This window comes from Brachyistius frenatus, unplaced genomic scaffold (genome assembly GCF_029030835.1).
Source record: "Brachyistius frenatus isolate BFR_SWC_R1_liver_20210118 unplaced genomic scaffold, ASM2903083v1 Contig_16, whole genome shotgun sequence".
Lineage (NCBI taxonomy): Eukaryota > Metazoa > Chordata > Actinopteri > Embiotocidae > Brachyistius > Brachyistius frenatus.
The window spans coordinates 1,683,999-1,708,033 of NW_027210615.1; the positions used below are offsets into that span (position 1 = coordinate 1,683,999).

The following is a 24,035-nucleotide window of genomic DNA, read 5'->3' on the forward strand; positions in this document are numbered from 1 at the left end:
TTACCAATCATCCCTCTTAAATGACATCGTCAACACAAACTTTGAAAAAAACCCCGATATTATCTCTTTAATCTACCGTTTATGTTCGTATGATACCGTTTCAATGGTGTCATCCATCCATTATCTGTACCCGCTCTATCCTGAACAGGGTCACTGGAGCTGATCGCAGCTGACGGGTCGCCAGGCCAACACAGAAAGACGGACGGAAACGGACATACACCCGCATTAACACCGACAGGCAATTTAGAATCACCAATTAACCCGACACGCATGTGATTGGATGTCGGGAGGAAGCCGGAGTACCCGGAGAGAACCCTCGCAGGCATGAGGAGAACACGTAAAGTCCACACAGAAAGGCCCGCGCCCCGACCAAGTTCGAACCAAGCCCCTGCCGGGGCTCGAACCCACAACCTTCTCGCTGAGGCGACAGTGCTAACCACTGCACAGCAACACGACGCTAATTAGTGTCAATTTCATATATAAAAAAAAAAAAAGGAGACGTGGTCAAAAGTGAAATTAGGATTTTATTAGTAGACATTTCGCCCATTCATTAATCTACCAAGGTGTCCACGGTATGGATTCGACCCTTTACAGCCCCCCGACCTCAAAATAAAACATGATACAATGTCCAAAAAACAACAACAAAAAAGGTTTAAATACTATAAAAATAAATCAATTGCACAAAATAATACCCCATTTTGCGTGTGATTACCTCTGTGCAACGCTTGTACACAAATATACAGAACAACATGGACAACCGCGAAACAGTCCGAGGGAAATCAAATTCAACAGAAGACATGTTTCATTGAAAGAATTGAAACTCAAAGCAACAGAAAACCTACAAGTAGTCAGAGGACGGAGCGTCAGTGGCGTACGAGAGGCTGAATCAGCTCTAAAGAATGGGACCGTTTCATTTGTTTAAAAGCCGCTTTGGACCATTTTAACAGCTAAATGACTCCACAGTCAAAAATAACAAAGACTGCTGAATTCATTTATAGCCAGCGTTTGAGTAGTGTTTGTAGAAGAGCTTTTTAACGACACCAAACTAAATTGGGATTTTCAGCTGGTGAACGTTGTTTAGTTCAAGCCCTGATCAGACACTCTGGTCCTCTAAAACAAACACCAAAAAAAACCTGTTCAGATTCATGTTTAAGTAAGCTCCATAAGCAAAAAAAAAAAAAAAAAATCAACAATTCTTTCATAAAACCTCAATCATAAATAATACACATTAATAAAACAAGAAAAGAAAAAAAAAAAAAAGGAGGGGGGGGGCAGGAAATTGGGAAACCAGGCACTAAGCATTAAAACGGACACAAACAAAAAGTTAAACTGTGACAACAAGTAGTTCAACGGGATGTGATCTTTTTCAGTAATTTGGAATATAACTAAGGCAAAGTCAATATTAAGAGATATATCTGACTATTGAAGCTGAGGAGCTGAAGACGTGTGTGTGTGTGTGTGTGTGTGTGTGTGTGTGTGTGTGTGTGTGTGTGTGTGTGTGTGTGTGTGTGTGTGTGTGTGTGTGTGTGTGTGTGTGTGTGTGTGTGTGTGTGTGTGTGCGTTACTCAGGGAATGTAAAGCGTCTGTACAATATCAGGTCAAACAGGTGCTGCTCATGTCGAGGTGTGAAAGTTGCATAGACTCGGTTTTACAAATGAAACCCCTAAATGCACTGATGGAAACAAGATTTCAAACAGCAGCGAAACCAAATGCAGGAAAATAAAGATTTTGGAGCATCAAAGAAACTCACAGGTACTGGTGAGGGTTTGACCTCGGCAGGTTCGATTTGTCACGCCGTGTTATTTGAGGCAAAGCAAACTGGAGGAGAATTACAATGCAAACAGGTCTGAAGGTAAAATGAGATCTGGTGGAGATAATCGGCAGATTTGAGGGTTGTAACTTCTGCATTATACATTTATGAAAATCGTTTCCGTTTCTAGGTAGTGCAATGTTTAAGAGCTTTTATTTTGAAAACATAATTTTAGCAAAAAAAAAAAACCTAAATCAACACTAATATTTCATAAACTGAAAGTAGCATCTCTCACATCCATCATCCATTCCTGTCTGATCTTCATCTCCTAAGACCGAATGAAAACGTGCTCAGCAGGAATTAAATGATTATTTGATGGAACATGGAACAACATGGAGTCCGAATGTTGTCACTCGTCTTTTTGGTGGCGATCTTCGCATTATTCGAAAAATGTGGGGAGGACGAAAACTGCCCAAGTCTGTACATGAGGCTCCAAAATACTCGACCTCTACCAGCAGGGGGCGCTCTCACCAGTCCTTCCCCGGTCTACCGAATGTTTGTGCCAACATTCATTCCAGAAATTCGAGCTTTTTTTTTCTTCTTTCTTTTCAGTAAATTGTGAATGCGATGTTTGATGTGCTGATCCATTTTACCACAAGAACAAAAAGGCGATGCTCCAACGAACACGCGGATGAGACGATGAACCCCACCGGGCACAGACGAGTGTACAGGAATGTGGAGAGACACTGAAGACTACAAACGCTGTAGTTTGTGGTCATTTACGTCTCATTTACAGTCTTTTCTCTGATTGTTTTATGTCACTGTGGGCTGCTAGCTTCTCTATTCTTTCGTGTTGGTCTGAAGTTGTTAGAGTGACATTTTGCAGGTGACAGCCAGTGACCCCCTGACCTCCTGACCTCCTGACCTCCTGACCCCGAGCCTGAGAGGCCCGTTCACTAATCCATCCGTCCGATCTCCCCACAGAGCAGAATATCTACGGCTACGTTACACTACACTGACATGAATAATGTTTTCTTCTTTACCTCATACTATGATGACAGTGAGATAAATAATAACATAAGGTTCATATTTTCTAATTCTTCGTCACACAGCGAACCCACCCGCAGTTGATCACAGACGGAGGTTGTGTTGAATCTGGCTTTTAAATATCCCTTTTAAAAAGTCAAAACCGCTGAAGAATGACTTCTAACTACGTGGGAGGGAACGTCGTCGTCCAGGATCACATTTACATGCAGAAGCAGGCGCAGAATGTTTGTTTTATCTCACTTGTTACAAAGAAAGAAAAAAAAAAAAAATCGGATTTCTATTTTGTCCCGATTTGTTTTCCGTCAGCAGGCTCGTGTTGTTGGTCAAGGTGACGGCTAACTTAAATCTGAGGGCTCAGCTGCTAAACCCCGACTTCTGTTTGTGAACACAAACGGGCTTCAACATTTGGATCGACCGTGATCGATCTTCAGCCTTGTAGAGATAAGAAAGGATCAAATAAAAATGTTCTGCACTTGTGTGAAGCCTCTTTGAACAACAGTGAACCTCAGCTCGGACTCGGCAGCCAGCACAGAGAGACACTTCTCCAGGCTGATCGGAAACATTCGGCTTCTATGTGGGTCAAAGGTCGGAGGTCTCTACTTTTTCTTTTATGAAGCTGAACAGGCTGAGAATCGAGCGACGGGGTTCGTTTAGACCTGTGCTGCATTCATTCATCTGGTTCCAAGTACAGGGAACATATTTCTTTTCTGATCCCAGGTTGACACATTCTGCTCTGCTGTCGAGGAAACATCTGTTGTTCTTTTAGTGGTTGTGTGTGATTTATTCCCTGCACCTCGACTGGAAGGTTCACAGGAAAGTAAGAGCGGACACTAAATTATTTAGGGACACGCAGGCAGCAGTGCGCTCATGCTTGCATTTGATTTGTCTTGACCAACTGAACTGACAGTAAGTGCGTATAAAGTTGTACCTTAAAGAGTTATATGTTACCGACGTTTATTTTGAGTGTCTTTAAAAGTTTTCAAAAGGAAAAAAAAAAGAAAAGAAAAAGAAAGAGCACGCTCGGTATCATTCTTCAGTCACAGGAGCTTTCACATCCCCGATATCCTCCGCTGACTTGATGTCCGTCAATCTACCGATGTGATTATTACATCTTAGTTATAACGTCGGCGTTACTCACACTTATTCATTTATGACACGTGTGTGACTGTTTTTAAATTGTCCAGAGGCGTGGCCAGCAGTTCCTCAGAGAACTTGATTGTAAAGTGGTTAAACATTCAGAGTGGACCTGCGAGTCTGTTAACCGTTACCGACTCTCTGCCGCTGGGATGGTCGAAGAAGATGGTTATTGTGCTCTAAACGATGGCGGGGCAGAGAGACGGTAGCTGGCTGTTCTCTGGGGGAATCAGACAAGATGCTTGAAGAAGTTTATGACTGATGTGAAGGTTGTAGATCGCTTTCATGTGGAAAAAAACAACAACAACAAAAAAAACACCTTTACTGAAGCCTGTTGACGCCGAGTGACGAGCGTTTGGCTTCTTTCCGATCTGTGCTGGGCGTCGGTCCGTTTAAAGAGGATGAGGATGACGAAGGTGGGAGTAAAGGCGTGTACGCGTGTTCTTATCATTTCTCTCCAGTTCATGACAGGCGGGTCATTGCGGGTTACAGACGAGGAAGAAGAGGAGGAGGAGGATGAAGGCTAGCAGGCTTTCAGTAGATATCAGGCAGGCCTTGGTAGTTCCTATTGAAGTATCCACCGCTGTAGATCCAATCCTGGGAGCCGGTGTACGGGTTGGTGCCCATCTGGAACCACCTACAAGACAAAGACCGATTACAACTCTGCAGAGATTTAACAAGACTTTATATTTCTGTTGGTATTCTTATTTATCAAAAACTTGCAATTGTTTGTTTGTGTTACTTTAGATATTTATCCTTTAAATTGTGGAATCTCTTTAAATATTTTCTAAAGTCTCCGTTTGATTTTTGAGAGATTTTCTTGCTTAATTTACACCGATTATGAATTTTATTTTATTCATACAGTTGTTATTATTATTATTATTATTATTATTTTATGTAACACTGTCACAAATTGGGGATGAAACGTATCAAGAAATCCAACAGGAAATGTTGTTGGCATTATTATTTGTTCAAATTTCTTAAAAATATTTTAATATTGACAAAAAAAAAAGAAGACGACGACGACGACTTGAAGAAGGAGAGGAGGGAAGAATTGTATCTGGGTTTGCAGAGTTTCACATCAACCCAAAACTGGGAATATTAGTGTTTTATTCTCTTCCCATTTCACCGTCTGTGCATCAGTTTCAACAAATAATCTGCAACGCCACCTGAAAAAAAAACCTCTGGTAGCCCTCTGTAACTTCACCATCAAAAAAGAAATGCTTGTGGGACAAGCCTCTCTCTACAAATACAGGTCAAATAAGTTGACAAATATACATTGGACTGCTTTTTCAAAAGAGCAACGAGAGTAAAAGTGAGTTTCACTGTTCATTTCTTTTTACTGACACTTCAAACCAAAAGTTGTCTCTTTGAAGGAGACCTACCTTTGATCAAAGTTAATATAAAAGTCCAACAGGTTGTTGGTGTTTCTTCACCTCTTATTTAAAAGCTTTCATCGTGCTGGTCAGTAAAAATGTTGTATGTCTAAATGAATTGTCGTAAATGCTGGACGGCACCGATTGTTGGGCTGCATGTGTGATGGTGTGCTTGCTACCTGGTAGACCACTCATCACCACTCTTGGCTCTCTCCTTCCTGGCTGCTCTCTGTTTCACCTCCAGTCTCTCCTTCTCCTTACTGGCTTCATCTGCAGGGGAAGAACAAAAAAAGTCAACAGATCTGAAATTTGAACTATCTGTGGATCAAGGCAAAGAGACTGTGCTAAAATACAGTTTTTATTTCAGGATATTAAAGTTGTTTTAATCTTCCTTTAAACCTTTAAATGACTCACTTAGTTCACAAAGACACAAACATCCAGCAGGTGGCAGCAATGTCTGATTATTACCTATTAATTGAATCCCATTCAAAATCATTCAAGACATTTTTGCGGGCACATATTTTGATGCGGCATCATAGTGAGGTGTTTCTGTTTTTTTGCCTGTTACTGAGAAAATTTTCTAGATATTAGCTGCAACTTCTGATTGTAGTTACAGTTTAGAAAAGTATTTTGCAGGACACTGCTGGTAAACAACACACTAAATGTTCAGGTAAACAGAGACTCTGATAAGACTTTGAAATCAAATTACCAATGTTGCCAGCCTCCATGGCTCTGATGTCGGGTCTGAAGCGACAGTCGGTGGGGGCCATGATGGCCTCCATGCCCGGCTCCAGCTCATTCAGGGACATCGCGAAGTTTGTGAAGTTGTACATCTGAGGGAGGGTGAGAAATGGTAAAAAGCCTGCTGAGTGGGTGAGAGGGGGCGCGCGTGTGTGTGTGTGTGTGTGTGTGTGTGTGTGTGTGTGTGTGTGTGTGTGTGTGTGTGTGTGTGTGTGTGTGTGTGTGTGTGTGTGTGTGTGTGTGTGTGTAAATGTCCTCTTAATTCAGCCACACTTAAACTCAAGTATCAACATTATGTTGTGTAAATCCACTGACGACAGCAGCCTATTAACTGCGTGTTTGTCTAACGGACTTCATGTTTGTAGGTTTTCTGGATGTGATGAGTGTTTAATCAGGGCGGCATAATGTCAAGTGGGACTCGCAGGATTTGCACCAGTGTGTGTGCGCGTGTGTGATTTATCTTCATACTGTAGCAGAGTGTGCCGGTCTGGAGTCTATCCTCCACAACAGAGTGCTTCCTGGTACAACAGACACGGTCTCTTGGACTTCGGGCATGTCGTCTGCGTCGTCGTTCTCCGCTCCCTCAAGCTCCTCCTGGAAAGGACACGTCTCGTTGTAACTACTGGTGTATTGAAAAGATGAAAACTAAAATATTTAGGGGCACGTTGCATCTTACATCACTGTGGAAATCCTGTAGCTACATACAGTTACCATCTATAATCACAGTTAGAGCTACATGCGTTTTGCAGCTATTGAAAATAAATGAGGAGACTAAAGCGGAGCGGCTAAAAACCTGAGCACCGATCTACACAAGCCTGTTGGTTTACCTGGATGAGACCACACAGTACGCTGTGGACACCAACAGGCAATCAGGACAGAAGGGAAATAAATGGGACTAACCCCCAAAGTCATTAGAAAGCGGTGATGGAAAACAACTCCATAGCAATCAGAGTGTAATAAAGGCAATAAAGGCAATAAAATACTGTCTTTATATGTAAAGTTAAGTTCTCACATTTTTATGCTTTTTGTTTTCCCCTTTCTTCTCGGACTTCTTGTGGGCCTCGTAGGACTGAGGGTCCACACTCCACATGCACTCCGTCCACTTCCCGTAGATGACGCAGAGCTTCTTTTTACTGGACACAACAGATGGTAGAAGAAGAAAAAAAAGAGGAGGAAGAAGAAGAAGAAGTAGAAGAAGGATGGGGGGAAAGAAGGGCAACATGAGGCAACCAGAGGGAGGGGGGAGGAAGGATGAGACAAAAGGTGATGAATTGGGAAAGAGTGTGGTGAAGAACAATTACAGAAAGGACAAAAGGCAGACCAAAACAAAAAAAGAAGAACAAGATTAAGGAACAAAGATGCATAGATAAAGAGAGGGAGGAGAAGAAGAGAAGCACAATGGAGATGAGACAGAAAAGGAACAAGTAAAACGTTTTAGAAATGGAGAAGAGAAAGTAAAAGTAAAATCAGAAGGGAAATTAAGAACAAAATGAGTGCGACAACTTTTGAAAGTTTAAATGCAAAGAAAAACAAGACTCATGCTGTAAGTAACAATATAAAGGTGACCTCTAACCTCTTGTCTTGGATGTATCCCTCCACTTTATGCAGCTCTTTGCCAAACATCCCACAAGGCTTGAAATTCAACACACACTTGTCTCCGGTGCTGCAGGAGAAACAAGGAGAGAAGAAGAACTAGTTAACATCTCCCCACGTTTTTTGTGAATCACATTGAACCGACTGAGAGTTCAATTAAATGATAATTCTTGGATGTGGATTCTTTTTTTGGTTTTAATACAGATTATGCAGTGACGCCATAAAACAAACATGGTGTCTCATTGCAACAGTAAACGGTGTGCGTCGGCTCCACAGCTCCTGCCATAAATCTGTGCAACTGTGTGAACATTACATGAAGCGTGGCACAAATGGAGCTTGCAGCGCTTCCCTGGATAAATAAAGGCTAAAAGGGTGGTTGTTTGCCTGAAACGCTACACAGAGAGTAAACAAGCTGCAGTCACAGAGTAAACGGTGTGGCAGGAGTGCTGAACAGCTCTGTGGGCAACGTATGTCGGCTTTGTTTGAACGCGGGTGTAGTTCAGCTCCTTCTGTGGATTTACATACCTGTGATTGACTATTTCCACCGTGCCATACTGCTCTATCCATAGTTTGCCCAGGATGATGTTGTGTACACAGCAGTAAGGGTTACTCCATGTGTACGCCTCGTTGTACCTGGAGGAGAGGAGCAGAGGAGAAGGCAGAGAGTACGGATGAAGGTAGAGAAAGGGGTAGAATATAAGGGAGGAAAGGAGGAGAAAAAAATATGAACTCATTTTGGCTTAAAATGTTTCGATAAAAACAAACAAAAATGTTCAATGACTCACTTGAGCAGTTCTAGTGTGATTGTCCCTTTAGGCTCTGCTTCAACACTCTTGCCCCAATACTTGAGTTTGGGGTAGATGGAGCCGTGGAAGACGAAGTCCCCGGCCAGGCTCTCTGCGTGGAAGGCACTGACTGGAGGATGATGGGATACCTGCTCGGATACCAGCCGGAAAGACTGCTCCTCTCTGTAGAAGGCAGCGGTGAAGAAGAGAGGCCATGAAGTAACACCAACATGAATTAAGACAGGTTGGCTGTCAAAACTAACATGTACGTGTGCGTGCGCGTGCGTGTGCGTGTACCTGGTGAGTTCATAGGTCTCTCCCAGCAGAGGGTTGAAGGGTTTTCCAGTTCTGTCCCATTGAGACGCAACTGCTGACACAGCAAAAGCAGCTACTGCCTGAAGACAAACAATTACAGGTCGAATTAGTGTGTGTGCGCGTGCGTGCGCGTGTTTACCTACAACAAGTAGCTTTTATTCATTTAGTGCATGTTCAACTCAGTGAGTATTCAGGCTTTTTTTTTTTTTTTTCTATCCAGCTCAGTTTCATTGTTAGTTTCATTGGTTGCTTTGTATTTTCATTGTTATTTTTTAATTGGATGAATACATTGTGGGTTTGTTTAGTGATTACTGGTTGTTCTAATACTTAGTGAACAAAAAAAACTTAGTCTGCAAATACTAAGAATTTATTTGCGGGGGTGTATTTATTTACGATATGAAGTGCACCAAATAGTAAGAGCTAAATTGAATGTTATCAGTAGTTTATATATTAAAAAAATAAAAATATATATGAATAAATATATATATATAATATATATATATATAAATATATATAAATAAACTTTTCACAAAGAGACACATTATCAAAAAAGACAAATATGCAGTAAGTGAACTTGAAAATGAGCGAGATGTGTATTTATCTGAAGTCCCTTCATTGATTTGAGGACATCGCATGCTCAGTGGAGCTGTAGGTGACAGAAAGCCAGCGTGTCCGTGTGCGTCTCTGACCTGCATGCGTTCTATGGAGTCGGACAGCGAGCAGGCTCTGTTGATGAGGTACGTGTGCTCCATGTACTCTGTGATTCTCTGCAGGAAGCTCAGAGGCTCGTTGAACACGATGGGCATCGTGATCTTGGACAGTTCCTGTGAAAAGCAGGACACCGTTGAACGCTGGCGGACAGAATATGTTGAATGCAATCATTTATTAGATGCTGTCAGACTTGATCCCTCTGAATCCAACCAATGCATCAGAAACTGCTTGCCCGCATTATTACATTTCTAAAATATATTATGAATAATAGTTCTAAAGGTAATTTTATTATACATTATATATTATTATTATTTTATATACAAATCTATAATAAAACCATCATGAAGCTTCTCGAAAGCTGTTTTAAGAATTTTTTTATTTTTTTTTTTTTAAAGAAAAAAGAAGTCTGATCAAAATCACACAAATCTCTAAGAGGGAAAACAAATATGTACGGTATGAACGTATTCTACAAGAAGCCATAAAATGATCCCATGAAACACTGAAGTTTCCATCTGAGCGTTGTGTTTGCCGTTGGGTTGTTAAGGCTGTCATTCACTGTGTGTGTTCTTACCAGTCCGATACATTTCTTCAGGATACTCCAGACACTGACCGTGTTTCTGGAAAACATGGGTGAAGGTAAAGACGTCCTGCAAATGAAAAGCAAGAACAAAGTTGTAGATAAGGGTATCGTCTGCTGTGTCAGGTCTGTTGGTGGAGCAGAAGATATAGAAATGCGACAAGAAGAAAATAAATGCCAAACACAGATAGTCTGATAGCCGAGTGGTAAGAGAGCATAAGAAAACCTGCCCTGAGCAGCACGTCCTCAGTTTGATTCATAGCTGGCCGGACTCCTCTACTCTTCCCCCCAAAAAATGTCCTGTCTCTCTATTGCTAATAAAGGCCTTAAATGCCCCAGAAATAATCTTTAAAAAAGGAATGCTGAAAAGAGAACTGTTTACAAGAATACAAGAGATTCATGTTTCTCTTTCCTATTTCCACTCTGTATAAACTCCCTGAAATAAATAAAAGTTAATTGTCAGTAAAAGCAAAATACTTTTTTGTATGCATCAACCAAGTCAGTCCTCACTGACAGCGGTAAAAACAGCTCCTCTGTTTTTTCTCTTTCATAACCATTTAGAAACATCTAGAAACAAAGATCCTCAAATCTATCAAGATTTTATGACAAAATTCCGACATTTTATTACCGTGTACCCATCTCCTTGTCAAAGCAATGCAACGTTCAGTTATCTACAGACACTGATGTCAGTAATTAACTGAACGACACGTTTAAAATGTAGTTGTTAATGGATTTTGTAAACAACTGTGATTTTTGATGATTTTTAACCCCATTCATTACAAGCAGTGCTCCAGCCTCGGGAGGAGATTCAAACACTTTCTAAACGAGACACAATACAGCTACAAACCTACAAATAGGCTGCGTCCAGGTAGGAATGTGGTGCAGGAATGCAGCAGTACCTGTGTTTCTTGATGCCGTTCTTCTGCAGTACTGATCCATTGTTCTTCTGACTGCTGCCGTCAAACACTTGGGCATCTTTGAAGCTGGCCTCCGACACCCCCTCGTACGACTCATCCGAATCCAAGCCTGTGGGAGGAAAAAATGAGAACATCATGAAGTCAATCCGCTGTGCAGACATACGGTAAACAGTCATGTGATTAAAAGGGCACAAATGGGTTTCAATGGCCGACTTTGATTTTGGGTTGAATACTAGTGTTTTGTTTGCAACATTCGATCATCACAGACTTCTGAGAAGTTTGCACACCATTCAAGAACTTCCTGTCTGAAGCCGTTTCCCCAAAATAATTTCTTCACTGACACAGCAGTGCGACACTTTAAAAGCTCCTCTCCATTTTTCCAATTTATAATCACAACTCCAAAGTTTCAAGATTAAAACAAAATACCCAAGTCTAATTAACTATAAAATGCCAACAAACTGTCATGCGGAGGTACGAAACCACGACAGATATTCTCGCCACAAAAACCACATAATTTAATTCTGTTATATTTGAATTTGTGTTGTTGTTGATGATCAGTCTTATTTATATTTGTGGTAAACAAACTAACATCAGCAGACCAATGACAGTAAAACTTGTTTGTGTGAATATGTTGCAGCAGCAATGGCAGCCATCCACCTTACATGCTCACACAGTGTGTGAACCCTGCAGGGTGGAGATGGGGAGAACCCGAGGTGGAGTCTTAACAGCAGCTTAAAATAGACCAAACAGTTGATAATCATCAAGCAGGCGTGCTGACTCAGCTGTCAGGATTATGTCAAAGGTGAAAGGTGTGTTTTCAATGTCACAAAAAGGGCTTTGTCGGGTGTTGATGATGGAGAAACATGAGTCAGCAGCATGTGTACTATTTTGGGCAGAAAAAAAAAAAGATCTGAAACCAACTTTCACATTTATCAACCTTCAAGTCCAACCAATGAGCACTACTGGCCCAGAAAACTCACTGAACAAACACAAACCCAGCAGGAACACGGTAAGCTACTGAAATTTGGTAAAACAAGAATTGATATCATCATTATTAAATAAAGATCTGCAACTGGTATCAGTAATTATTAGTAAATATTTTCAGACTGAGAATAAGTAATAATAAGAAACATATGTTTGAGCTCCCATCATTTTGTGACACTGGAAAAGTGTCATCCAATCACACAGCCGGAGCCACCAGATCCTCTTTCCAAACCTCCATATATTTATAATATAGACAGCATTTTAAAAATGTCCTCCACGTCTCCATAGCTGCTATAAAACAACCTAGAAGCAGGCCAATAGCAAAGTTATTCTTCTTGTCCATAACACTGCACACTTTTAAGCACAGTTTACAGATCAATATTCATTTGTGAAAATGTAACCCTACAGCAAAGTATTGATGCATTTTATGAAAGCCTAGTTAGCACCTATTATCTCAAATTTGAAGGCCAATAAAGGAAATAAAACGGACGCGAAGGTCAAGCTGGATGCCACCTGATGCTGATGACTGATGACCCGGTGCATGTGTACAAATGAATAATGCATCCACCCCGCTCTGCATCTGTCTCCGATTAGTAAGATGATCATAATAATGACACAAAGACAGGCGGAGACACACACATGCTCACACGCACTCTTTTGTTCGTATCTGCCAAGAAACAATTACACGCAAAAGACTTAATACACCATAATGAAGGTACAAATCACTGATTTTTGACAGAGAACAACAAACTGCTTCTCAACCCGTCAGCCCTTCAAACAAGGGCACTCAAGGTGATAGATGTACACAAGAGGCCACACTAATGATTCTACCACAGTCAAATGTGTTCCTTCATTTCTTTATATCTCATGATATCCCAGCATTCACTGCAGCTCAACCTGCTGCACAGAAGCTCATTCAACTTCAGGGACTTCACTCGAAAAAAAAAGTTCGTCCCTATACAGTCTGGGGAATTCCCAAAAATCTCAAATTGTGGATGAACAACTACACGAAGCAAAATCATCTAGAAACACAGTGAAATTTAACTAACTGCTTTTTGTTGTGTCTATTACTCTCATTTTTTGTTAACAATAATACAAATAACAGAAGCATGAACCACACCGTCTCCAATGTGTTGTTGACATTACTCATTATTACCATGAGACAGCTGACCTCTGAATTATTGAACTAATCATCAGACTGAGGCAGGTTAGGTTCCAGTGGATGGTATTATGCTTCTATGACGAAGACCAAAACAGACCATCTAATTAGGACGGACAGCCTCTCGTTGCAAAACTGCTAGAAGCCCCCACATCAAGATATAAATGGAAGGAAACAGGGAGACAAACACCCACCTGTGACGGCGTCGAAGAACTCATCCTCATTGCTCATCTTCTGGAGTGAAAGCTGACCACTCGTTTAGGACAGATGTTCAACTTCTAGCACATGTTCCTTCTGGTGGCGGCCCGCAGATTTCCTCTGGAGGGAGACCTGTCGATCAAGGTCCCTCTGGAGCGTCACCACGGCAACAGCACAATGTTCCTTTCAATATTGAGATGGTGTCCCAAACTCAGGTTCACGCTGACAGGTGGCACCAGGAGATGCCGATCAGGGCCAATCAGCTCTTAGTTCACAATCAGCAAGACGGCGGCTGATTTAATTTCAGGGTTCAGTTTCTTTAGCCGTGTTGACCAACATAAATTAGTGACCTGTAGAGACAACAAACAAACAAAAAAAGTCTTGAGTTGGAGTTGGAGACATCAATATCATCATCGCCATTGTCATCACCATCGTCGCCGTCATCATCATCATCATCTGTGTGAAACAGAACAACAGGCTGTCCAATACAGGCCGTGATTTTGAACCTTTGAACCTTCCTAAACAAAACTAAGATTGCGTATGTAGAACAACAGTGCACCTCCACATGCAACAGTTGTAAGATTTCAGATTTCAGCACACAAATACCAGTGGCCATTCCCTGCTATCCAGGCACCCTGCATGAAAATATGTTCAGTCTGTCAGAGCAACAGTCTTGTCTATCATGGCCCAACGAGTGCAAACAGAGAGTTTTCTAGTCCAGTAGTTACATAATCAGGACACCACCGAGCAACAAACCGAACAAATGAGCCTTCAAGAGCGAACATTTAACCCTGTAATGGACTGGCGACCTGTCCAGGGTCCTGTCCACCCCGCAGTCAAAATCAGCTGAGATGGGCTGCAGCCCCCCCCCCCCCCCCCACACACACACACACACACACTTTACGACACTGTTCAGTGTCACAGAACATCATTCATGGAGACATTTTAACGGCTCGTTTCTCTGTACTATAACCCTCATTATACATCATACAAGAAAATCAGGCATGGAACATTTTCATTAAAATGACACAGCCTTCATAGAGACTGACTCACTGTTTGTAGCAGTAGCTGACCAGTTGGCTCGACACCATCACAAAGTTTTCACCACCCCTAACGCCAAGATATGATATCCAATAAGTTATTTCATCTTCAAGCAGGAGTCAAAGCAGATTTTTCCTCGCCTGATTCGAGCTCGTCCTGACCTTCAGAATGCCGAATAATAAACCTGTAATGTGCAGTTTGTTGTCGCACGAGCCTACTGAACAACTTCCCATTGTTTCCCTTCTCGTCAGAGCTTTCAGACGAACCTCCTTCCTCTCAGCTGTTTTTAAGTGTAGCCTAGGACATTAAATACAGCCACGTAGCATTTGAAAAACAATTCATGGAACAACTATTTATTCAACAACATCACTGAACATCGTCTGCTATTCCATTCAAAATGGTTAAATCAAGCTGCTCTGATGTGTGATACAGAAAGTTAGTCTCACTGCACATACTTACTGTTAATCTTTACATACCTGCGGTGCAATTAACTCCCAAAAGATGCATCTGATTTCATAAAGCTGTTTGATTCTGAGGGTGAAATGCTGAATGTAAACAGAAAACTGTTTTTTTCTCTCCTTCCCTTCCGCTATCTGTCTTTTTCGACACAAACAATGGGTTCTACCTTTGCCAGAGTAGCTGTAGTTAACGCCCTCAGCACACAAATGAACTTCGGCCTCAATCGATAAGGAGGACAGAATAGATGACAAGCTGGTATTCAACTGTTCTAAAAAGCAAATTTAATGTCCAACCCCTCACGTTTCTGTTACAGTAGATTGGCTCCTGTGGAATCTATGAAAAAATTACATTTCTTATTACGTTACAAGCATTTACACAAACCTATTCCATTTAAAAAGGGAATCGAGTCCTTATCAGCAGATGATATCAAGCCAAGAGATCGACACGACAAGGCTGGATACTTCCTGTGGCCTCACAATCACACAAACTAGGGAACTCCCTATAATATAAAATGTGACAATTGGACTTGTGTTACCTGTGTGAGTCAACACATTGCCACACAGCTGAAAACCAAGCGCAAGTTATGCCTTCCTGTACATCTTTGAATCGAGCTAAGAAGGCTGAAAGACAGATTTGCATGAGTTATTACAAGTTCACCATTTTGCTTATCGCTTAGTCCACATGACCGATAATATCCATTCAGACCAAGAACAATAACGCAGCTACCTTGTCATTTTTTAGATTTAAAACAGGCAGCATGAATATCTACTCTGCGGCTCACTAAGAGGGTAACGACTGTGAGGCTGGAAAAACCACACAGTGAGCGGCATTATGGTGACCGAGACCGTCATCAATAAAGTATTTGATGCAAAAACGGACATTGTTCTGTTAAACAGACGACACAAAACTGTGGGCTTGCAGGTCCTGCAGTAATGTATTTTACCAGGACACATTACAGTTAATTATACATCTACTGTTAAAAGGTCAGGTCCCCTATGTCCTCTAAATTAGAGATGCATTAATACTATAAATCATTAATCTGGCTAGAATTTATCCAACGTTTTATGGTATGGCAGTCTGCCTCCGTTGTAAAATATTATTTATTAGTAACAATTCCTCGAACAGGGAACCCCTCAGTAACCACCTTACATTGATCTGACTGTATTAAAGCCAATTTAAACGCAATCTCATAACATATTGCTTCCAGTTAGGAGACAAAATCAAGTTTCAGAGCCAGAAGACAACTCCTATTTTGTATTACGCAACAGGAGGTATCACGTTGCCAGCAATTTACAAAGTGCCTGCAGTCAGGACAACACTGAATTACCACATCATAGATGACGCTCCGTTCCCAACCAATTAAGAGCAGACATACTTAAAACATCATTGTGAAAAAGAGCTCACAGAAACTATTCAGATCATAAGAACATTACTTTTGATTATGAGGCAACACTTGAGGAAAAGTACAACAACCACCGGTTGAACTACTACCCTCAGGCTGCAGTCAGCCTTTCTGAGATCTTTAACAGTCTCTGCTCCTTAAAGCTTTGAAGCACAGTTCAGGAGGCACATTCGGCATTAAGATCTCAATGATTAGGTTTGTATGCTTGAATAGAAACGGGACCTGAGAATGAGTGCAATAACTGGGAATCAATCTGGACGAAACAGTTCATCTCAATTACTCTAATGAATGAATGAATTCCCTTTTGTATCCCATAACTCTGCAGATGAATTGAATAGATTCACACACCCACAGACACAGAGAGGGAGCGAGAGAGCTCTCCGATTGGCTGCAACAGGCTGTCAGAGCATATCACTCGCTCTGTCCTAGACGCCTGTGAGCTGTTGCATAACCATGACAGACATGGCACCATACACACACTTCAACCACACTCTCCCATACTTGGACAATAGCCTTTCACAAATAACCCCAACCTGAGGCGGCCTTAGTCTATTAAGTAGACAAAAGACAGAGAAACACAAGTATCTGACAGTAGAGAAAAGGTTTTGGGGTTAAGGCAGCCTCACCTCGATAATATCAACTTTCCTTTTATCTGTGGTTGTACTGCACACAATTCGTTGACCACAAAAATCACAGACTACATCATGGACTCGTTAATTCAATTCATCCACTTTTGGTCTGACCTATTTTTTTCCTTTGTAAATATTAAGAGCAAATCAAATAACATGCTTCATCACTTGGAATAGTTGTTAAATAACTTTGTTTTTTTTTGTTGCCTAAAATGAAAGCCAGATTCTCATAAAGATGTCGCTACAAACGAGGCCGCTTCTCCGATACAAAGTCAGCATGAGGATTGATCCACATTTGTTCCACGCAAGTGTTGTTAAAGTTAGAAGTAATAGACCCGGTACCATAGCTTCAGTTCAGAACAACACAAAATATCATCAATCGTCCATCTTTAATTACATCATTTGTTAATTATCATTATGATAATACAATACGATTTTCAAACAAAAGTTCAAATTTTTAAAGAAAATGTGTTTCATACAAGAAACCTTTGAAAAGACTTTTAACAGCTGATAATGATCAAACAGAAAGAAAAAAAAACATTTATGTAAATGCCACAATACAAGACATAAGTGCAGTTTTGAATAAGTGCTGCTTTTCTTTGCCAATTATTTAAAACCTTTAAGACAAACCTACCGATGGATGGGACTGTTCCCTTCAAAAGCCTAGTCACTTCTGTCTCTGCAGTCCTCCGAGGGCTGACAAAAACATCCGAAGCCACAGGGACAAGGAGAGAAAGGGACTGAGATGGACGGACGGAGAGACGAGGAGAAAGACATTAAGAAATGAGAGCTGCTGCCGTGCCAGACGAAGTGCTGCACTGACACACACACACACACACACACACACACACACACACACACACACACACACACACACACACACACACACACACACACACACACACACACACACACACACACACACACACACACACACACCTCTATCTTTCTCTTTACACACACACTTAACCTCCATGGGTGGTGACACACCTCCGCAGCCTGTGAAACAGATACCATGAAACTATTTCACACACTAACACGCACACAGTAAGATGAACACTGAGAGGAGAAACTGTGAAACGGACCACAGCACCATTTAATATCACCAACAAAAAGACGATTTAGTTTGTCCCGCTGGTCTGAGAGGCGGCGGCAGGATGCGGGCGCAGTGGGAAGGAGAAGCACAGGCAGGCCGCTGTGTGAAGAGGGAGTTGGACACGGGGCAGCGTTTTGCTGTGGGTGCTGTAAAGATATAGTGGACCAGGAGTTGACTTTTGAGGACAGAGTTGTTATAGAGGTGTGAGTGTTACGGGGGTTGTTTGCTCTGTCGACACAGTTCTAGATAAACTAAAGCCAAAACAGTGTCCCACAGAAGTGGTGCCTTGTCCTTCAAGCACCTCTCTATCTGGGAAGTAGTGCAACACCGGAAGACAGCTTCTGCAATCAACTGTACAGAAATAAAGTTCATGAATTTAGCTCAGACGTTGCTGGATGATGTTTTTGCCACTTTATTCTTATTGTTTCTGACACAGGGCTGGATACCGAAAGACTGTTCGGTAATTATCTTGAGCTCCTACGTCACATCAACACTGCTGCAGCTTTTCGTACATCAGTTGGTGTTAGACTGACTGTCTTAGGCCAAGAGTTATCAAATAAGTGAGTCGAGCTGGTCTGTACAATGGTCCTTTTATTGTCAGAAAAAACCTGGTGTAGGAAAAACAACTAATCAATCGAATTACAAAAACAGTACCAGGAAAAACTGAAAAAGAAAACCAAGATTTTAAGTGATTTTGTGTATTACAGCCCAGAAAAACTGCTTGACAATGTGGGAAAAAATGTCTGAAAAGCAGGAAACAACTAGTCCAAAATGTAACAAAGCAATATTTAAATAAAGCTGCTCTATCTCACTGCTCCTTGAGAACATAACTTCCTATGTATCATCTGTAATGGGACACACCAGAGCTGCCCGAGGGTCAGGAAATGGAAGTACATATCACAAGACCAACGGAGGGTTTATAGGGTCAATAGCCTACAAACGACTTTTTATGAGAGTACGACCACAAGTATGAAATCGAATTCGGTCGACTTCAATCACAAGACTAACCTTGTCGAGTGCATCCACTGACTGGAGCGATTTAGAAGGAGGAACAACATCTATCCTGGTCTGCAGAGGGAGGACTTGCATTGCTTGCCCACATTACCGACTGCTCAGCAGAATGAAAATAAAAAATGTGGGACAGCAATATACTGCAGCTCATCAGCTTAAATCACACACTGGTGCAGCTGAAATAATGAGAATAAAGCTGTGAGAGGAAACTTCAGAGATAAATAATGGAGAAAACAAAACATTTTCATCCCCTCTCTCTGTAAAACAAGAAGACGATAAGAGCTCAGACTCATGCTGCCTCGAGAAGGCATCAGTCATTTGGCCTCGTGTGAGCACATCAACAGAGGCAGTGAACCACACAAGAGATAAACACTCTCCCACCCAAACACACAACATTGGTATTAACATGGCTACTATTTAGCTGGTATTCCTAACCAGAGCACCTTAAAAGTCAAAGAAATAGAAGGTTAGAAATATATATATATTCAAAGATTTGAGTCACTGTACCCTGACAACAGACTGAGCCCTCCTTATGCAGGGCTCCCATTCAAATGATCTGACTTTCACTGACCTAGAGGATGACATTTCATGACTTTAATGACCATAAATGTTCAAGCTCACAGGCGCTTTTGGTATAAAACTTTTCACTGCTTAAACCTACTTTGCAATTATGATCACACAACTAGGCCTAAGCACCTTTACAAGAAACTTGAAGCATGCTGACTTCTGAATGTTGGCGTGGCTACGCAGGGCTATCTCTCCCATATTTGACAGATCGGTAGTATTTTTGCAAACTTTACATTTTGCTTTTCTGTCGTCGAATTTTATCACCTCATGTTGAAGTCATGATTTGATAGCCGAAGCTCCTGAAATCTACATTTTGCTGGCATGTTTGCCTTCTTAAGCAGGTACAAGAAAAGGTATATATTTACTGGAGTGCTTCCCACATGTTGATGGACTGACAGGATAAAACCAAATATGAAATACGGAAACACCTGAAATAACGCGCAAAAACAAACAAACAACAAAACAAAAAAACGGACTACATAGAAAACATTATGTTATGATAAATGACAAGTAAAATGTAAACATCCAAAGAAAATTCCGATATTCCATGAAATTCCCTGACCAGTGGGAACCCTGCTTATGTGTTTATTAATACATTACACTTAAGCTTGAGTTAGCAAATAGCCTATTAGCCAGGGAACACAAGTTGATATAAACGCTCACACAAACATCGTTCCACCAGTTGAACAAGCAGCAGTAGGATGATGAGAAACACTGAAAGTGTGAAGCCCCTGGGAACAAAACACTACCTCACTGTGCAGGATGCTGAGCACACAGTTTCACACACACAAATTGGCATTCAACCTTAGTATGACTCAGCACGTTCCAGCAATACCTGCAACGCGAGTTCACTTTCACGATACAAAGCCTGCTCAGCATCTTGCCTCGAAACCTCTTTAATGCGTCCACCCTTTAAAATAAACACAGCGACACTCCTAATTGACTTCATATAAAACACACGCACGAATGCAGGTTTTGTGATCAGCATTGTTCACAACTGCGCGGGTATGTGGCTGGTTCGGCCGGGAAAATCTGGTTTACCTGGATATTTATGCCTTCGCGACAGCCGTGGCCAGAGACATTATGTTTTCAGGATGTCCGTACAGAAATCCATACAACTCTTTTACATACAACATCTTAGACATGCCCAGATGGAATTTCTTCAAAAGTTGCCCCAAATGTCCACTTGGACTCAAAGATGAAAAAAATACTTTGTCTAGTAAAGTTGTCTGGTGTCACTAAAAAGGAAAACATCAGAGTTCAGATTTTTGAGCTTGCCATCACCATCAGTGTACAAGGATATGAAACATCATTTGTTTGCTGCAGCAATAACTGTGGCACAACTACATCGTTTTCACCCATATCTAAATCAAAGGCTAATTATAAAATACACCTAAAGAGGGGGGAAAAAATGACACTATAGCCATTTTATGTAAATGTTATAGTTTCATGTACTGAACACCAGCAAAACAACACACATGCCAAATCAAAATGTTTTAAAGTTACCAAAGTACTGCTGTGGATAACCTCAAATGAAGTTCTCATAGAAATAGAGCTAATACGGTGCTGACAAAGCACAGAAGCTAAGAAATACTTGCAGGAAAACAGTAATAGCTCAATATTGAATTACTTATTACAACAATATTGGTCAATCATGACAGTATTCTGACATAATTGTGCATCAGCAGCAGCCTTCTTCTTATAGTTGTATTCCCTATGACTATGAGCCAATCAAAGCAGAGCAAAGCAATACAATAGGGGTGTATAAGAGAGGCTCCTGATTGGCTCCCTTGCTCAGTCATAAATTATACACTCTGTATTGTTTCTCTGTTGCCTAGATGGTTGCCTAGAGTAGCATTAGCTCAAACGTTGGCTTATCCCCCATGGGGCAACACACTGTAGATATAAGACACACAAAAAGAAAGATCAATAGTGTGTTTGCAAAAGTGAGTGTAAACCTTTAAGCATCTTTATATTAAATGCTTCACACAGTACCTGATGGAACAGTATGGACAAAATAAAAATAAAAACTGAACAAGTAGCAAAACACACTTAAATTAAAAAGGTACTGCAATTAGTTTCCCACATTGACTGCACCTCACAGCCCTTTTTATATTTCATGTCTAGCTGTAAATGGTAGATGAGCCGAAAAGTAAATGTCAGCTTAAAATAATAAAACTCTACTGACAAGTAGTTCACGTGACTGCTGCTTTGGTGTTCATTGGTCCTACTGCTACGACATTCCTCTCAACAGTGTTGAAACCCGGCCTTTAGGACGTGCCTCGCAACATCTCCTTTCTCCATTTCCTTAACTCGAACCACAGACATCTCAAAAACACCATTACACATCGGAAATATCCCTTAAGGTGTTCATAAAATAAACGCTTAACTAGGCAACCTTGAAATCGACAAACACAACGTCACATCTTTGCGTAACCGCCTCACTGCTGTTCTGTTGGGAGGAAGGCAGCTCACTGGTACAGAGCAGTGCATCCCTTTCAAATGGAGACCATCGCCATAGCAACTAACTACGGGGGTAATTAAGGCACCTTAGGGAGGGAGACACATGACGAAATGACAGCGACTGTAACACCAGAGAGAGAGAGAGAGATAGGTCTGGTGTCTCATTATGTAACAATAAAGTCAGCAGGTGTCTGTCTCTTGGACCCTGTACTGTATTTCAAGCATAGCATTTTTTTTTTCATTTTTAATTTTTTTTAAAGTCAGGTGTACTTCATCAAGGATGGGAAAAACCTTAAATGTTATTGAAATAAAAAAATTTTTTTTTTTTTTTTTTACCATGAAATAGTTGCAATTATGGAATAAATTATTGAGGATTTTTACGAATACTATATAGGTGAACAATTAACCTTTTTTTTTAAATTAATCACTATTTTTAATCAATAACTAATTAAGCTTTACCTTTCACAATAATCACCAACAAATCACAAAAACAACAAAATGTTTCATATTCAAAACATGTTTTACGTAAATTGTCATCAAGACGGTTTCCGTTAATCTACTACCGATAAAACAATTTGAGTTGATTCCTACACTTGTTAAATGTGAATATTTAACACAAAACACTTTAGGCAGCAGCTCGGGGCTTTGGACATTTTAAAAGTCAAAACAACTAATCAGTTGACTTTGAAAATAATCGACAACCTAATCTAAAATTTAAAAAAATAAAAAAATCATTTGCAACCAATGTCCTAATAACGTTTACCCGATTATGTGGATCAATAACTCAGTTTCAGTTCCTTATGTACACAACAATGTGTCTGCATTGTTTTTTGGGTTAAATAACGCAAAGTTCGCAACTGGTGGTCAAAACCCTTCCAGAGGACGAGCGGAGTTACTGTCTGTCTCTGAGGGATGTGTCCAGTGTCCCCCACATCAACACACTGCTGTGTCACAGCAGACAGTAGGTCAACGACCTGCAGTACACCAGCCCTCCAAGACAATGCGCCGCTTCGTGTCTGCAGTCAGACGGTGAGGGACTGAGGGACAGACGGACAGGGGGACATTCATTGAACGTGGAGAACATCTCAGCTGTGCTCGGGACAGCTGCGCACACTCTCGCAATTTACGTAGTTTGCCAAATGAAAACGTCACTAAACCCAACGACGACGTCAAACGAGAGCCGTGATTTTTATTTTGTATAAATGGGTGTACTCGTCCTCACCAACACACCCGTCAAAGCCGACAGGAGGTCCGGGAGATTTTTTTTTTTTTTTTTTTTGACAGCTAGCATTAACGTTAGCGGGCGGGCTACTTTAAAAAAAAAAAAAAAAAAAAAAAAAAAAGGTTGCTGACTCGCACAGTTAGCTTTGAACACGAAAAGGCGCAGCAAAATTTGCACAACTGAAAACGAAACAAAAGACCATAGAAAGGGCACTGAAATGTCTGCCGTCTTACCTCGGCGGTGTGTGCAGGCTCACTGTTGTGGCAAGACCGGAGAGGTAAGCAGGAATTTAGTGTTTAGGCTTGACACAGAAGCGGAAGTCGCTGGCAGTGTGGGGCGTCGTTAGATGAATGATGGACGTGGTCCGGAGCCAATCAGATGCAACACATGCAGAGCGCTTAACCAATAAAAAAAATACAAACTCGATGGCTGGGAAAAAAACTGAAGTTGTTATTATTTTTAAATTGCAACTTTGTTCCGATTTTTTAATAGTTTCCATTACAGAGTCAAAAAAATAATATAGATTTGTTACCAATATTTGGTTAAAAAAAAACAACGTTGTGTTTCATAGGATATAGCCTATAAAGTCTGGTTTCTTGCCACACGACACATATCTTTTAAGGATAATAATTATTTAACACATTTGTTGGGTCAACATTGATTGTGTAACATAAGTGGTAACTAAACCCCACACCTTGGAAGTTTCATATTTCAGACATACCCTCAATATCTCTTAAGACGATCAACTGAATTTGATGATGACTGCAAACAGTGACACTTGAGTTATTGCTTGAAATGATGTAAGACAGCATTTCTGTGGGAGTATTTAACATTTTGCAACTTTATGGTGCTATTTCT

At 41.0% G+C, this 24,035-nt stretch overlaps 1 protein-coding gene across 2 annotated transcripts; it reads right to left on the reverse strand.

The window, feature by feature from the left end:
• Positions 1-504: 504 nt before the first annotated feature.
• LOC138618287 (oxysterol-binding protein-related protein 2-like) lies at positions 505-23,495 on the reverse strand. Of its 2 annotated transcripts, none has more exons than XM_069693923.1 (14): positions 23,411-23,495; positions 13,284-13,637; positions 10,929-11,055; positions 10,024-10,099; positions 9,431-9,565; positions 8,724-8,821; positions 8,427-8,609; positions 8,167-8,274; positions 7,622-7,711; positions 7,061-7,181; positions 6,517-6,642; positions 6,017-6,140; positions 5,487-5,577; positions 505-4,568 (listed from the first exon to the last, which is right to left on the reverse strand). In XM_069693923.1, exons 2-14 carry the CDS (start codon positions 13,318-13,320, stop codon positions 4,466-4,468), a joined length of 1,419 nt encoding a protein of 472 aa, XP_069550024.1. In that variant the 5' UTR covers positions 13,321-13,637; positions 23,411-23,495; the 3' UTR covers positions 505-4,465. The 2 variants fall into 2 exon arrangements, with proteins under 2 accessions (XP_069550024.1, XP_069550025.1); XM_069693924.1 differs by lacking the exon at positions 23,411-23,495 and adding an exon at positions 17,453-17,836.
• Positions 23,496-24,035: the final 540 nt, after the last annotated feature.